The sequence below is a fragment of the Hypanus sabinus genome, chromosome 22 (assembly GCF_030144855.1).
Source record: "Hypanus sabinus isolate sHypSab1 chromosome 22, sHypSab1.hap1, whole genome shotgun sequence".
In the NCBI taxonomy this organism is placed as follows: domain Eukaryota; kingdom Metazoa; phylum Chordata; class Chondrichthyes; order Myliobatiformes; family Dasyatidae; genus Hypanus; species Hypanus sabinus.
The window spans coordinates 36,974,364-36,989,651 of record NC_082727.1 but is presented as its reverse complement, the minus strand read 5'-3'; the positions used below and the strand labels follow the sequence as shown (position 1 = coordinate 36,989,651).

General features: G+C 43.8%; 1 protein-coding gene across 1 annotated transcript; it reads right to left on the bottom strand.

Annotated features, from left to right (window-relative positions):
* Window positions 1–7,261: 7,261 nt before the first annotated feature.
* Window positions 7,262–9,408, bottom strand: LOC132379702 (interferon-induced protein with tetratricopeptide repeats 1-like). The gene is made up of 2 exons (XM_059947991.1): window positions 9,356–9,408; window positions 7,262–8,696 (listed from the first exon to the last, which is right to left on the bottom strand). Exons 1-2 carry the CDS (start codon window positions 9,406–9,408, stop codon window positions 7,262–7,264), a joined length of 1,488 nt encoding a protein of 495 aa, XP_059803974.1.
* Window positions 9,409–15,288: the final 5,880 nt, after the last annotated feature.

The window sequence follows — 15,288 nt, the reverse complement described above, 5'->3', positions numbered from 1 at the left end:
TTGGAAATTACACTGTCCCACAAAATTTCCAGCCTCCTACGATGAGGGATTCTGAAGGTTTGCTGAAGAGCTGCAGTGACTGGTGTGTTATGGATGGAGAGACTCACAGTTACACTGAGTGCTTTCAATTGCTGGCTGTCTCTTTAAAAAATTGGTTTGGTCCAATGATATGAGGCCCTGCCCCCTGAGTCTCTGATGGACAAAATACAGAACCCTTGCCAACTTTAGTGCTGTAGACATGGTGTTCGTGGTTCTTCAGACAAGTCTACCACTTCAGCTCGTTGAATACGTAGACAATGCTGGAAGAACTCAGCAGGTCAAGCAGCATCCGTGAGAAAAGTGTAGCCAACGTTTCGGGCCGAGACCCTTCATCAGGAATGGTGGGGAAGAGAGGGCCGAAGCCCAGTAATAGAGATGGGGAGGGGGTAGGACCTAGAAGCGCCAGGTAGAAAACCAATCAGGGGAAAGATAAAGGGGGAGGGGGAGGGGATAAGCATGAAAGAACTGTAGAGATAAAGAAGTAGAAAGTTGAAAGGGGAGAGAGGCAGAAAGGGACCTGGGATAGGGGAAGGGGGAGGGGGAGGGAATTACTGGAAATTGGGGAATTCAATGTTCATGCCACCAGGCTGGAGGCTACCCAGACGGTAGATGAGGTTTTGCTCCTCCAACCTGAGTTTGGCCTCATCATGGCAGTAGAGGAGGCCAGTTATGGACATATCTAGATGGGAATGAGAGGCAGAGTTGAAGTGGGTGGCAACAGGGAGGTCCTGTCTATTGTGACGGACGGAGTGTAGGTGCTCGACGAAGCCGTCCCCCAATCTGCGTCGGGTCTCGCCGATGAAGAGGAGGCCGCACTGAGAGCACTGGATGCAATAGATAACTCCAGCAGACTTGCAGGTGAAGTGTTGACTCACCTGGAAGGAATGTCTGGGGCCCGGAATAGTGGTGACGGGGGAGGTGTGGGGACAGGAGTAGCTTTTGCGCTTGCAGGGATACAGGTGTAGCACTTCAGCTCATTGACTGAGCCTGGTCCCCTTGGGTCTGTGTCAGTCTACCACATCCCCACAGCTCCTACCTTAACACACCTGCAAGGTTGTTGTAAATTGGCTCCAGCATAACTTTTGGAAGGTGAATCAAAGAGATGAATGAACATAAAACAACACACACAAAATGCTGGTGGAACAGCAGGCCAGGCAGCATCTATATAAGAAGAAGCACTGTTGACGTTTCGGGCCGAGAGTCTTCATCAGGACGAACTGAAAGGAAAGATAATAAGAGATTTGAAATTAGTGGGGGGAGGGGGAAATGCGAAATGATAGGAGAAGACTGGAGGGGGTGGGATGAAGCTGAGAGCTGGAAAGGTGATTGGCGAAAGTGATACAGAGCTGAAGAAGGGAAAGGATCATGGGACGGGAGGCCTCGGGGGAGGGGGGAGCACCAAAGGGAGACGGAGAGTAACCTGAGAGCCGGTGTCAAGTATGGCTCTAGCATAAATACCCTCAATCTGTAGCAATAAACTGAAGCTAGGCCCCACTAAGCCTTCAGTAATAGGGTCTTTTGCTTTAGGGTGTTTCTTGATGTATTGCTGGGAATGTGTTCCCCCTGAAACGCCACGCCACTCCCTCACAGGCTCTCTTCTTAGTTACCCATGGGGGGGGGGGGGACACTCTTTGAGAGTTTTCCGATCCTGAACTACTACAGCCTGTCTTTGAACTTCTGTCCCCAGCTACGGGATACTCAGCTTGTGATTCGACATGCTCACCTACACTCCCCTCATCCCAAAAAGTATGGACAGCACACGACCCCCCTCCCCTGGGACCCCAAAAGGACCAGACAGTTCAACTGCCATTATGTCAGTGCTACTCTGAACTCAAACAAAATCCTTGCCTGCAATTTTATCAAACCTCCGATCAGTCCCTGTATCATCCATAACCACATATCGTAATCACTTTACGGATAATAGTTTTACCCAGACTTAAACACACAACCCACCGGATCAATGCTCAGGGCAATTACAAAGCATCAAACAATCTCGATCCTGGACGTGTCCCCACAATGAAACACCCTGGTTTCCTTGGCTGTGTAAGTCTAGGGAAGACACTCTCAAGTCCCACCAAACTCGTGAGATTGAGTTGGCTCATTCCACCCAAAACCACGATTTGTGTGGATGCTGTGTATGGAGGCAAATTTTTCCCTCACCACCATTTTCTGCTTTCCACACAGATTGGACCCTATACGACTCCTTGTTCATTCATCCCTCCCCACTGATCTCACTTCTGGCCTTTATCCTTGCAATATGGACAAAATACATAACCCTTGCCAACTTTAGTGCCGTAGGCATGATGTTGGGAGGTTCTTCAGACAAGTCTACCACTTCAGCTCATTGACCGAGCCTGGTCCCCTTGGGTCTGTGTCAATCTACCACATCCCCATAGCTCCTACCTACCTGCAAGGAGTGTTAAGGGCTGGCATTGCAGCAGTGTGGTTGTGTGCTCCAGTTTCCTTCAACTGATCATTTATTTGTTTGTTATAAATTGTCTCCAGCATAACTTTTGGAAGGTGAATCAAAGAGAGATGAATGAACATATTAGGGAGAAGGGTTGGATGTATAATTTTAATTTCAATCGAAGAATCTGAATTTGATTTTCTGCAAGAACTGATTATATTTGGAAAGACTATGCTGAGTTACTTTATGAGATTTACTTGGTTTGAAAGCTATAATGTCATGAAAGGAGTTAAACTGTGTATATATAATTTTTGAATTTGAATTTAAACTTGTAGATATACTGCCTGGAACTGAAACTAGAGTTCACTATAATACTTGAGAAAAGGAATTGTATTTGGTTTTCTAACTAACCAGGGATAAGTAAAAAGGAAAGTTTAGTCTGTAAGTTTGTAAAGAGGGAATAACACTAGATCCAATGAGTTAGAGAGATTGGAGTAATAATGGAACCTCACTGATTTTAATTAAAAAGGAATTTGTTTTGGTATCTAAGATTTGCAACCTAAACAAAACATTGGAATTTTGAATAGTTCTTGCTCAGGCAAATATTTCATACGTATTGTTTTTGTCTTAGAAACAAAACCTTATTTCCAAACGTGTGTGGCTTCTATTCACTGCCTCCTTTGGACACCTGGATTCCTCTGACTGCTCAGTGGCACCGAGAGTAATTTGATTTTCTCAAAGAGTGTGGCGACCAGTCACCCATGAGAAGACCAGTGATACACGGGTGATGCACCCTTCTTCATGTCTGGTGAGGAAAGGGGGAAGACGCCAGATTTAAAAAAAGGTGGGGATGTGGAAGGGGAACAGTTAGAAGGTGGTCAGTGAATCCAGGAGGGTCGGAAAGATAAAGGGCTAGAGAGGAAGGAACCCGATCAGATAGGAGAGAGGACCAGAGGAGAAAAGGGAGGAGGAAGGGACCCAGAGGGAATTGATGGAGAGGTGAGAAGAGGTAAGAGGCCAGAGTGGGTAATAGAAAAAGAGGGAAAGGGGTGGGAATTTTTTCTCCCCAGATGGAGAAATTGATATTCATGCCATTAGATTGGAGGCTGCCCAGGTGGAATGTAAGGTGTTGCTCCTCCATCCTGAGGGTGGCCTCAAGAGGAGAACATGGACTGAGATGTCAGAATGAGAATGGGATTAAAATGTTTCACCACCAGGAATGGTCACCATCTGTACCTGCTGGTCAATTCTGTATAAAAATGACATTCCTCTGTTCAGACATCAGAACAGTGTGGTGACAGGAGACACACTCTTCTCCTTGTGCACAAGTAAATGAAGTTTACTTTTATTTAGACATACAGCATGGAACAGCCCCAAATGGCCCAATGAGACTCACCACCCAACAGCACACCCATATAACCCTAGTGTGATATCAGGACAGTTTACAATGACAAATCAGCCTGCTAACAGGTTTGACTTTGGAATGAGGGAGGAAAAGCGGAGCATCCGGAGGAAACTCACGTATTCATGAGGAGGAATGGAAAAACTGCTTATACACGGAATCAGAATGAAACTCTGAACTTCGATGCCCCAGCTGTGCTAACCACTATGCTACCGTGGTGACTGAGGAACAAGCGTCCAGTTAATTGGTGACGACACCTTCCCTCTTTGAAATTTCAGAGGATGGATCCCGAGCTGGTGGTCATATGCTCTCTTTTCTCTTTTCTGCATCTTCCTTCTCATTCTTCCCCACCACTGAAAATTTTATGGGACAATAGCTCACTTAATCTATAACCATATCTGATTTCCATCTCTTACTTACAGGATTATTACCTATCAGCAGCCAAGCTCATGGTTGTCTTTTGGCTATCAGTATAGCACTGGGTCCGGTCAAAGGCATGATCCTTGCACTATACCCTTCCATCTTCTTGTTCCATTATTAATCCATTGGCACAGAAACATAGAAAGACTACAGCGCAATACAGGCCCTTTGGCCCACAATGCTGTACCATACATTTACTTGTTTTAAAATTCACTTCCGGGTAACTCTTGCTGTCCATTTTTCTAAGCTCCATGAACCTATCCAGGAGCCTCTGCCTCCACCATTGTTGCCCACAGACCATTCCACACACTAACCACTCTCTGTGTAAAGAACTTAACCCTGACATCTCCTCTGTATCTACTTCCAAACACTTTACAACTGTGCCCTCTCACATTAGCCATTTCAGCTCTGGGAAAAAGCCTCTGACTATCCACATGATCAGTGCCTCTCATCAACATATAATCCTCTATCAGGTCAGCTCTCCTCTGTCGCTCCAAGGTGAAAAGACCGAGTTCACTCAACCTATTCTCATAAGCCATGCTCCCCAATCTAGGTAACATCCCTGTAAATCTCCTCTGCACCCCTTCTATAGATTCCACATCCTTCACACTATCCACAACACCTCCAACATTAGTGTCATCAGCAAACTTACTAACACAATCCTGCACTTCCTCATCCATCTCATTTATAAAAATCACGAAGGGTCCGAGAACAGAGCCCTGAGACACTCCACTGGTGACCGACCTCCATGCAGAATATGACCCATCTACAACCACTCTTTGCCTTCTGTGGGCAAGCCAGTTATGGATCACAAAGCAATGTCCCCTTGGATCCCATGCCTCCTTACTTTCTCAAATGTCAAATGCCTTGCTGAAATCCATATACTATACTATATCTACTATATAGTATCCATATACTATATCTACTATATAGTATCCATATACTATATCTACTGCCCCACCATCATCAATGTATACAGTTACATCCTCAAAATATTCAGTCAGGCATGGAAGGCACAACCTGCCCTTGCCAAAGCCATGCTGACTATTCCTAATCATACTTTATATAAATCCTGCCTCTCAGGATTTATCTTCTCCATCAACTTACTAACCACAGAAGTAAGACTCACTGGTCTATAATTTCCTGGGCTATCTCTACTCCCTCTCTTGAATAAGGGAACAACATCTGCAACCCTTTACTCCCCTGGAACCTCTCCCGTCCTCATTGTTGATGCAAAGATCATTGCCACAGGCTCAGCAAACACCTCCCTCGCCTCCCACAGTGGCCTGGGGTATATCTCATCCAGTCCCGGTGACTTACCCAACTTGATGTTTTCCAAAAGCTCCAGCACATACTCTTTCTTAATGTTTACATGCTCATCCTTTTAGTCTGCTGTAAGTCATCCCTATAATCCACTTACTCCAATTAAATGCTTTACTAACTTTTCTGCTCTTATCCCTCTCCAATACTATGGTAAAGGAGATAGAATTGTGATCACTATCTGCAAAATGCTCTCCCACCGGGAGACCTGACACCTGACCAGATTCAGTTCCCAATACCAGATCAAGTACAGCCTTCCTCTTGTAGGCTTATCTACATATTGTGTCAAGGAACCTTCCTGAATGCACCTAACAGACACCGAGCTAAACTCCTTACTCCAGGGAGATGGCAATCAATATTGGGGAATTAAACTCTCCCATCATAACAACCCCACTATTACTGCACCATTACTGCACTATTACTGTCTCCATATCTGCTCCTCAATGTCCCTATAACTCTTGGGTGGTCTATAAAAAACACACAGATGAACATTGACCCCTTCCTGATTCTAACTGCCACCAACAGAGACTCAGTAGACAATCCCTCATTGACTTCTTCCTTTTCTGCTGCCATCACGAAGGGTCTAGGCCCGAAAAGTCAACAGTACATGTCCTTATAGATGCTGCCTGGCCTGCTGTGTTTCACCAGCATTTTGTGTGTGTTGTTTGAATTTCCAGCATCTGCAGATTTCCTCGTGTTTGCTTTTGATGTGCACACCCAAGCTTGTTTGCAGTTTTGCAGATACATTGTCTTGGTTGTTAATTATTATGAATGAAAATTCTGATCATATTTTGTTGTTAAAAACATTATCTTTTTGAAATTTCATTAGTGATCCCCAAAGCCCCTCCATTTTCACTTCCCGGTCATTCCCTTCCAAGCCACTCCAACACCACACTCCGCAGGTTGGAATCATACTGTGAAGGATTTGATGCTCATTTTCATTTGATTTTGTCAAGACAAGACCAACTTCTGCTTTGAAGCTTTAATTAACAAAACACATCCTTACAGGATATTTAAAAAGATCCTTAAGATAAAATCAAACTCCATATATTTGAAAAATAAAATACATTCAAATGTTTAAAATTTGAAACAACCGATGTAGAAAATGTTTTGATTTCTCATTTAACTCCACTTTTGATACAGTATTCCAAATCCCATTTTTCCAGTGTCCAGAGAAGCTCAATTAAATTCAATTTGTTCAAGGTACTTGGGGATTCATTTATTTAAAAGAAACACAAAAGTTTGATCCAGCTAAAAAGGGACCATTTTTGCAAATCGAACTCTAATTAGTAAGAGAAGGTGCTAAGAGGGTATAAATGGAAAAGCAAAACCACACCAAACCTATCCTCAGATCAGATGGAAGTGCATCTTTTAAAAATCATTCCCTAATTACAATTATGCATCAGAATACGTGAAAAGTAAAATACATTCAATGGTTAATAGGTCAAACAAACCAATGTGGAAAAATGTTTGATTTCTCATTTAACACCACTTGCTGCAGTATCCCAAATCCCATTTTTCCAGAGTCCAGAGAAGCACAATTGAATTCAGTTTGCTCAGGGTACTTGAGGAAATAATATTTTTAAAAGAAACACAATAATATTAAAGCAACAGCCCACTAAACCTATCCTGAGATCAGATGGAAATATATCTTTTAAACAAACCAGTGGTGCTCAGATGTGTAATTGAGAAAGAGCACTCACATATTCCTCATTGGCAGGATCAAACTCCAAGGCCTTCTCAAAGTATTCAGTCGCTTTATCCTTGATCCCATCCAGCTGATACAGAAATGCTTTGACACCAAGAGCATTGCTGTCATTTGCATTAACTATAAGTTTCCTATCTGCCCACTTCTCCAAATTTGTGCGACATTTTTCCCGTTCTTCTGAGTTATATTCAATTTTCACTCCTTTCAGGAAGAGGCGAACAGCATTTGTTTCAGATTTTTTCTGGTGCAGTTCAAATAACCCAGCTTCCAGACAAATGCTCTGCATATTCTCTGGACGAATGTCCACTAACTCCACCAATCTACGGTAAGTCTCCTCTGCTCTGGAATAATCCCCACTTGTTATGCAGATGTCTGCAAAGACCAGTTGTGGTTTAATAGCTGACCTTTGACGGTGCTCAAAAGACTTTTTAAAGTGATATTTGCATAGATTGAACAACTCAGCTTTCTGCTGAAATTCAGGACTGCGAGGATATCTGCTGTGAATGTATTTCAGCTGACTTCTGTAGCACAATCCAAGTTGGTAGTGTAAGAAACCAGAATGTGGAGTTAATTCTAATGCTTTTTTCAGGAACTCAATTGCCCTCTCCACAAATCCCCTTTGTCTATAATATTTTGCAGAATAGCGAAGCACATATGGAAAATCAGATGTCTTCTGCAATGCTTGTTCAACTAATTCATTTGCTTCCTCATTTTGCCCTAACCTCTGCAGTTTTAGAGCCAACAGCACCATGGCCACAGCATCATCTGGATCAAGTTCCAGTACTCTTCGGAAATGCTTCACTGACTGACTCTGATCACGACTCTCTGGGGTTCCAGACATTGATTCCAGACGAGAAAGTGCGGTTGCATATCCCATTATCGACTCAGTGTTTTCAGGATCTTGCTCCAGAGCCTTTGCAAAGCATTCCTTTGCCTCCTCATAGTATTCAGCAGCAGAACCCAACAATGACCATCCCTTCTCCCCGTACACCTCGGGTATCATTGCTGTATAGCGAGGGCCATCACTGAGCGGTTTACAGATCATCTCCAGCTTGTCGAGATAGGACTGGGCCTCGGTCAGCTGTCCCATGTGGTAATGCACCCAGGCAAAGTTTCCATAGGTGATGATGCTTCTTCTTTCATATTCATCTTTGTGGTTCTCCATCAGAATCTTTTCAGCTTCCTTTAAGTTTTCAATGGCTTCTTCAAAATTACCCTGCAGACAGTTTACAAAAGCAAGATGATTGTATGATGCAGCCTGATATTTTACACCCAATGTCACAGAATATTGCAATTTGAACATCAGATCGTCCAAGTCAATAGTTTCCTTCTGTGGCCTCCATGTGAAGTGACACTGCAGCTGATCGAGCTTCTCTTTCAATAAATCTCCCGGAGTGTTGCTGCAAGAGAGAAAAAACATAATCATGAATTCCATCTCACATCACTTGGAGCAGGTCTGACCTGCAATCCCATAAAAAGCAGATTTACTAACTGTATCAAAGCTGCCTTTTAAAGATTTATTTTATAATTATGGCATTGAAAACCTGCAAATGCTCAGCATTCAGTCTGCATCTGAGGAAGGAGAATGTTTCAGATCAGTAACCCAATATGAAGAATTGATTCATGTGATGAAGATGGAAATGTGTCTCCTGAACAGCCAAGGCAGCTGATCTGTTGCTTTGTTACACTGATGGTGGACTTGGTTTTATTACCAGACGTTGAGCTCTCCCACTATTGCAGACTTTCGTTTTTTTGCCAGCAGACTGAGTGTAGCCCCAGATCTCGGTACAGAGAAGTGGTGCTTTTCCCCAGACAGCCACCAGTACTCAGACTCAATGTCTAGAAGATTGAGAACTTCAATAACATTAGTGAGATAAAGCTGTATTGTGAAGTCCACTGAAGTCTGGCAATTTACGAGTTACCAGACCAGTTCACAGAACAATTGCATGAGCAACATCCCCTGATCCTGCTGCACACTTCTGAAAGAACATAGACCAGCATCGAACATAGAACATGTTGTGCCGACCTTTAACCCTAGTCTGAGATCAACTCTGCTTACTGCTTCCTCCCAAAGGAGATGAATTTGCCGCACCGTGGATGCAGCTCCTCCATTCTGTCCTGAAAGCCGCTAGGGGCTGGAAATTATGACAGTTTAGAGTAGCATGTTCCTCTGGTGTATTACCTCAGTACTGAATGCAGCCCGTAGGCTCCAACGTGCTCAAATCTACGCGGTTGTAGTGCATGGCAGAGTTGAGTCAACTCCTACTTCTTAAAACTTTGAAGATTAAAGATGAACTTTGTTTGTCACATGTACATCAAAACATACAGTGAAATGCATCATTTGGCATCATATCAGATCAAAAAGAATTGTGTAGGACAGTCGGCAAGTGTGTCAGCACATTTCTGACACCAAATACTCACTCACCCTAACCCGTATATCATTGGAATATAGGATGACAGTCGAGTACCCAGAGGAAACACACACAGTCACAGAGAGAATGTCCACATTCCTTACAAATTACCGTGGAAATCAATCCGTGGTAAAGTGATTACACTGACTACTAAGTTTTTCAAATGGTGTCAGTGTTCTCAGTTGTATTCCACCGAAGACCCCTGTTTGAGGAAGACAAGTGCAGATAAACCGACTTCATCAGACTCCTACTCTCCTACTCCTCTTGCCTCTCCTGCCGTGAGTGAGGATTATTTTTGATCACTTCAACTTGCTCTTGGATCTAGCGATCATACAGTACAGAAGGCTCTTAAGAAGTCAGGAATCAGATGCAAATCTTGTGTTTACAGCCGTTTTAATTCATGTTAATAACAAAAATAACAGTAAAGCACTGCAGTTCCCTGCACTGTTTCCACCCCAGCAGAGTAACGTAGGGATCACCCTACAGTCTCGTCATTCAATCATCATGTTAGCCAATGTGTCCACTCTCAGTTTTTCAAAGTTATTGTACGATGATCCACTAACTTTCGTAAACCATCTTTTTTTTTATAATCTGTACATAAAGATAAACTGCAAGGAAACGTCCTTTACCTCATGATGTTCGTTGGATGGAAAGCAATTTGTGCTCTTTCTCAGTTTGTGCGGTTCTTCGTCTGCTGAGTCTCCGTTGATGCGTCTGATGTTCGACCTGACAACCCTTTATACAATCCATTACTTCCTGATTATCACCAGAAACTCAAATTCAAAGTCTATTGATAACACTGAGGCAATGAAAAACAATTTGGAAGCATTTTCTGCTTCAGCATTGCTTAGCTGTAGAAAGAAACTACATGTCAGCAAAATGCCAGTGTAATTGGTTGTTCTGACCATTTGTTTTCAACTAATTATAATTTTCACTTTTTCTAATTATAAACAATCTGCAATTATGGTCAGAATAGTACTGCCCTGGTTGACATCTTTACTGTAGGTATTTCATTTATCAGATCTGTAAGAGCAGTTTGTTCTGCTTTCAGTCTGTTTGGGTTATTGATGAAGATAAGTGATGTTGTGGAATGTGTGCCATTCAATTAGTGGGAGGTTTTCTTGGTGAAGGACAATAAGGTAGGTCTTGGGCTTGTGTTGGGTGGGAGATGGAGAGAAAAGATGCTGGGGAGAACCAGTCATAGCAAACGATCCAGTGGTAGACCAGCTCATTCGAGATGGATTGTGAGTGACACTCAGAACATGGTGTGTGATTTCTCGCTGACTGAAGGTCCAGCGTGTGAGTAACAGAGAAGTTCAGGATGAGCTGCACCTTGTGCACATTTGCCTGTTTCATTAGAATGGGCCCTTTTCTTTCTGTTATTCTTACTAACACTTTAACATAGAAACATAGAAAACCTACAGCATAATACAGGCCCTTCAGCCCACAATGCTGTGCTGAACATGTCCTGAGCTGAAAACTACCTAGGGTTACCCATAGCCCCTTATTTTGCTGAGCTCAATGTACCTATCCAGGAGCCTCTTAAAAGACCCTATTGTATCTGCCTCTGTCACCGTTGTCAGCAGCCCGTTCTACACACTTACCACTCTGTGTAAAAATTTACCCCTGACATCTCCTCTGTACCTACTCTCAACTCCTAAAAACTGTGCCCTCTCATGTTAGCCATTTCTGTTCTAGGAAAAACCCTCTGACTATTCACATGATCAATGCCTCACATCATCTTATACCCCTCTATTAGGTCACCACTCAACCTACACCTCCCCAAGAAGAAAAAGTAAAGTTCAATCAATCATTTCTCATAAGGTATTCTTCCCAGTCCAGCCAATTCTTCTCTGCACCTTTTCTATAGTTTCCACTTCCTTCCTTTCAGTGAAGTGACCAGAACTGAGCACAGTACTCCAACTGGGTCTGACCAGTGTCCTGTACAACAGTAACATCACCTCTTGGCTCCTAATCTCAATCCCATGTTTGATGAAGGCCAATAAACCGTATCCTTTCTTAACCACACAGTCAACCTGCGCAGTAGCTTTGAGTGCCCTATGGACTCAGACATCAAGATCCCTCTGATCCCCCACACTGCCAAGAGTCTGACCTTTAATAGTATATTCTGCCATCGTATTTGATCTACCAAAATGACCCACATCAAACTTATCTGGGTTGAACTCAATCTGTCCCTTCTCCTCCCAGTTTTGTATCCTATCGATATCCCACTGTAACTTCTGACACTCCTCCACAATATCCACAACACCCCCAAAGTTTGTGTCATCTGCAAATTTACTAACCCAACCCTCCACTTCCTCATCCAGGTCACTTATGAAAATGACTAAGAGAAGGAGATCCAGATCAGATCCCTGAGGCACTCCACATGGAGACTGACATCCATGCAGAATATGACCCATCTACGACCACACTTTGCCCTCTGTGAGCATGCCAATTCTGGATCCAGAAAGGAAGGTCCCTTTAGATCCCACGCCTCCTTACTTACTCAATAAGCCTCCCATGGAATACCTCATCAAATGCCTTGCTGAAATCCATATACACTGTATCTACTGCGTTACCTCTGTCAGTGTGTTTAGTCACATCCTCAGAATATTCAGTCAGGCATGTAAGGCACGACCTGCCTTTGACACAGCCATGCTGACTATTCCTCATCATGTTATGCCTCTCCAAATGTTCATAAATTGAACCTCCCCAGACCTTTTCCAACAACTTACTGATCACTGAATTAAGTCTCACTGGTATTAAGTGTTTTTGGGACCTATTTATCTCAGGATCTCTTGCTTCATTTGACCAATTGTCAACTAAATTTGCACTCCCAAAATCACATTTTTAAAGATACCTTCAAAATAGAGATTTCTTACGTTTCCAATTAACTACTTTTCCTATAGGTCCTGATAAAAATTTATTGAATGATCTTTCAAATTTAAAACCTTTTGTTAATGGTTCTATTACAAGTATCTATAACTTGTCGATTGATTCTAGTCAAGACTTTTTAGATAAAATAAAAAAAAACGAGAGGATGACCTAAATTGTCAGATTTCTGATGACAGATGGAATAAAATTCTTAAACGAGTTAATAAATCAGCTTTCTGTGCTCGTCATTCTCTTCTACAATTTAAAGTGGTTCATAGAGCTTACATTACTAAACAGAAGCTGTCCAGTTTTTATCTGAATGTTTCTCCACTTTGTAATAAATGCAATTCTGCTGATGCCTCTTTAATTCATATGTTTTGGTTTTGCCCTGAAATTGAAAAGTTTTGTCGAGAAGTGGGGACGCGTCCAGGATCGAGATCGTTGTATGCTTTGTAATTGCCCTGAGCATTGATCCAGTGGGTTGTGTGTTTAAATCTGGGTAAAACTATTGTCCGTAAAGTGGTTGTGGATGCTACAGGGACTGATCGGAGGTTTGATGAAATTGCAGGCAAGGATTTTATTTGAGTTCATAGTAGCACTGAGATAATGGCAGTTGAACTGTCTGGTCCTTTTGGGGTCCCAGGGGAGGGGGGGGGTCGTGTGCTGTCCATTCTTTCTGGGATGAGGGGAATGTAGGCGATCATGCCGAATCACAAGCTGACTCTCCTGTAGCTGGGGCCGGGGACTTCAAAGACAGGTTGCTCTCCTTCCTGAGGAGCGAGGGGAAGGAGTGGTCTGATTTGAAATGTCTAATGAGTCCCCAGCGAGGAGTGAGAATTCAGAATTAATATCACCCTTACCTCTCTGGCGAACAAATGTCCCAGTGTACAGACTGAGGGTCCTCGCTATCAAAAGCTGAGAACGCTCTGAGGGGTGAAGCCCACCCCAAGGGGAAAGAGGAGTGTGAGGCTTGGGGTTGTGAGACAAGCCGGGGAGAAACTCTTTCCGGAAAGAGGAAAGTTAACTGCCGAGTCATTCAACTTTGGGGATTCCCTGGTACCTAGAGGTTGGAAGGAGAGGTTGACAGGGAAAATGTTGAAGCTGGAAGATGTCTTTTTGCTAACGAGTTTGATGTGGGTTGTTCCAAGGGCACCCGCCACATCATTCGGGTGACAGAGGACACCCCGTTCTGAGAAAGGTCACAGCGACCGGCTCCTGCAGAGGTGAAGGACGTTTGGCCGCATACACAGAAGTTGAAGGAAGCTGGGCTCATCACTGTGACCAGAAACCCTTACATGTCTCCAATAGTGGTGGCCAGAAAAATGAAGGGGAAGGTACAAATGTGTGTGGACTATCGGACTCTGAACAGGCATACAGTCCACAACCAGCATACAGACCCGAGAATCAAGGACGAGCAGGCCTGACTGAATAGTGTGAAGTGTTTCAGTGTGCTGGACTTGAGGGATGGGTATTACCAGATCCCCATGAGTGAGCCTAACAAAGAGAAGACAGCATATGTCCACTGGGATTCTTCCATTTTGAAAGATGCCCCAGGACATAGCTGGAGCCTCTGGCACCATCCGGTGTGTCACGGAGAAAACCGTGGGGAATATGAAATTGCTTGAGGTATTGGTGTATCTGGATGACCTCATAGTGTTTGGGTTCACCTTGGAGGAACATGAAGCGAGGCTACTGATGGGGCTGGGCTGCCTGAAAGCTGAAGGGTTTAAGCTTTCCCCGGACAAGTGCCAGTTTTACAAGACCTCTGCCAACTCTATGTTGGGGACGGGATGGAGTAGTTACGGATCCGTCAAAGATAGAGGCGGTGACCACATGGCCAAGACCACAGACTGTGAGTGCCATGTGCTCATTCCTTGGGTTCTGTGGGTACTATCAGAGGTTCGTGATAGACTCCTCTAAAGTGAATCACCCTTCAAATCAGCTTCTGTGCATTGACCCTCCATTGGGGAAGGAAGGGAGGAAGAAAGGAGTGGATGGTAGAGATTATCTTAGCACTTCAGAGCCTTTTGTGGTAAGATGGGATGTGAAATATGAAGAGTCCTTTCAGTTGCTGAAGGATCTGCTGACAAAAGTGCCAGTGTGAGCTTTCACAGACCCCCGGATGCCGTATGTGCTCACAGATGCCAGCAGAGAGAGCTTAGGCGGTGTTCTATATCAGGATCAGAGCACAGGGATGAGAACTGTGGCATTCGTCAGCTGGAGTGTGTCTCCCTCAGAGAAAATCTATCCCACACACAAGTTGGAGTTCCTGGCATTGAAATGGGCAGTTGTGCATAAGTTAAGTGAATATCTATATGGTGTCAAATTCGAGGTAAGGACGGACAGCAACACGTTAACTATTATCCTGACCTCGACGAAATTGGATGCTACAGGCCATTGGTGGTTGTTGGCGTTGTCTGCCTATGATTTCAGTTTGAAATACCGTCTGGGTAGCAGAAACACTGATGTCGAAGCATTGTCCCATTGTGTGCATGACGGGCTGAACAGGGATGGAGAGTGGGAGCGCTTTCCTGCCATTGGAGTGAAAGCCATGTGCCAGTTTTCCATCACGGGAAGGTGCAGGAAAGGCAAGGACAGAATCGAGATGTAGATCATTTGGGAGGTTCTGATGGTGCCATTCCACAAGCTTACTGCAACCTGACTGCTCTGAAGACAGAGCAGTTGCCAGAATTGAGCCCAAGGAAGT

Excerpts from the sequence above, each read along its gene's own strand:
- LOC132379702 (XM_059947991.1), bottom strand. The coding sequence starts at position 9,408 with ATGGAGGAGCTGCATCCACGGTGCGGCAAATTCATCTCCTTTGGGAGG. Across the intron at positions 8,697-9,355 it reads ATCTCCTTTGGGAGGAAGCA|CAACACTCCGGGAGATTTAT; the intron begins GTAAGCAGAGTT and ends TCTCTCTTGCAG.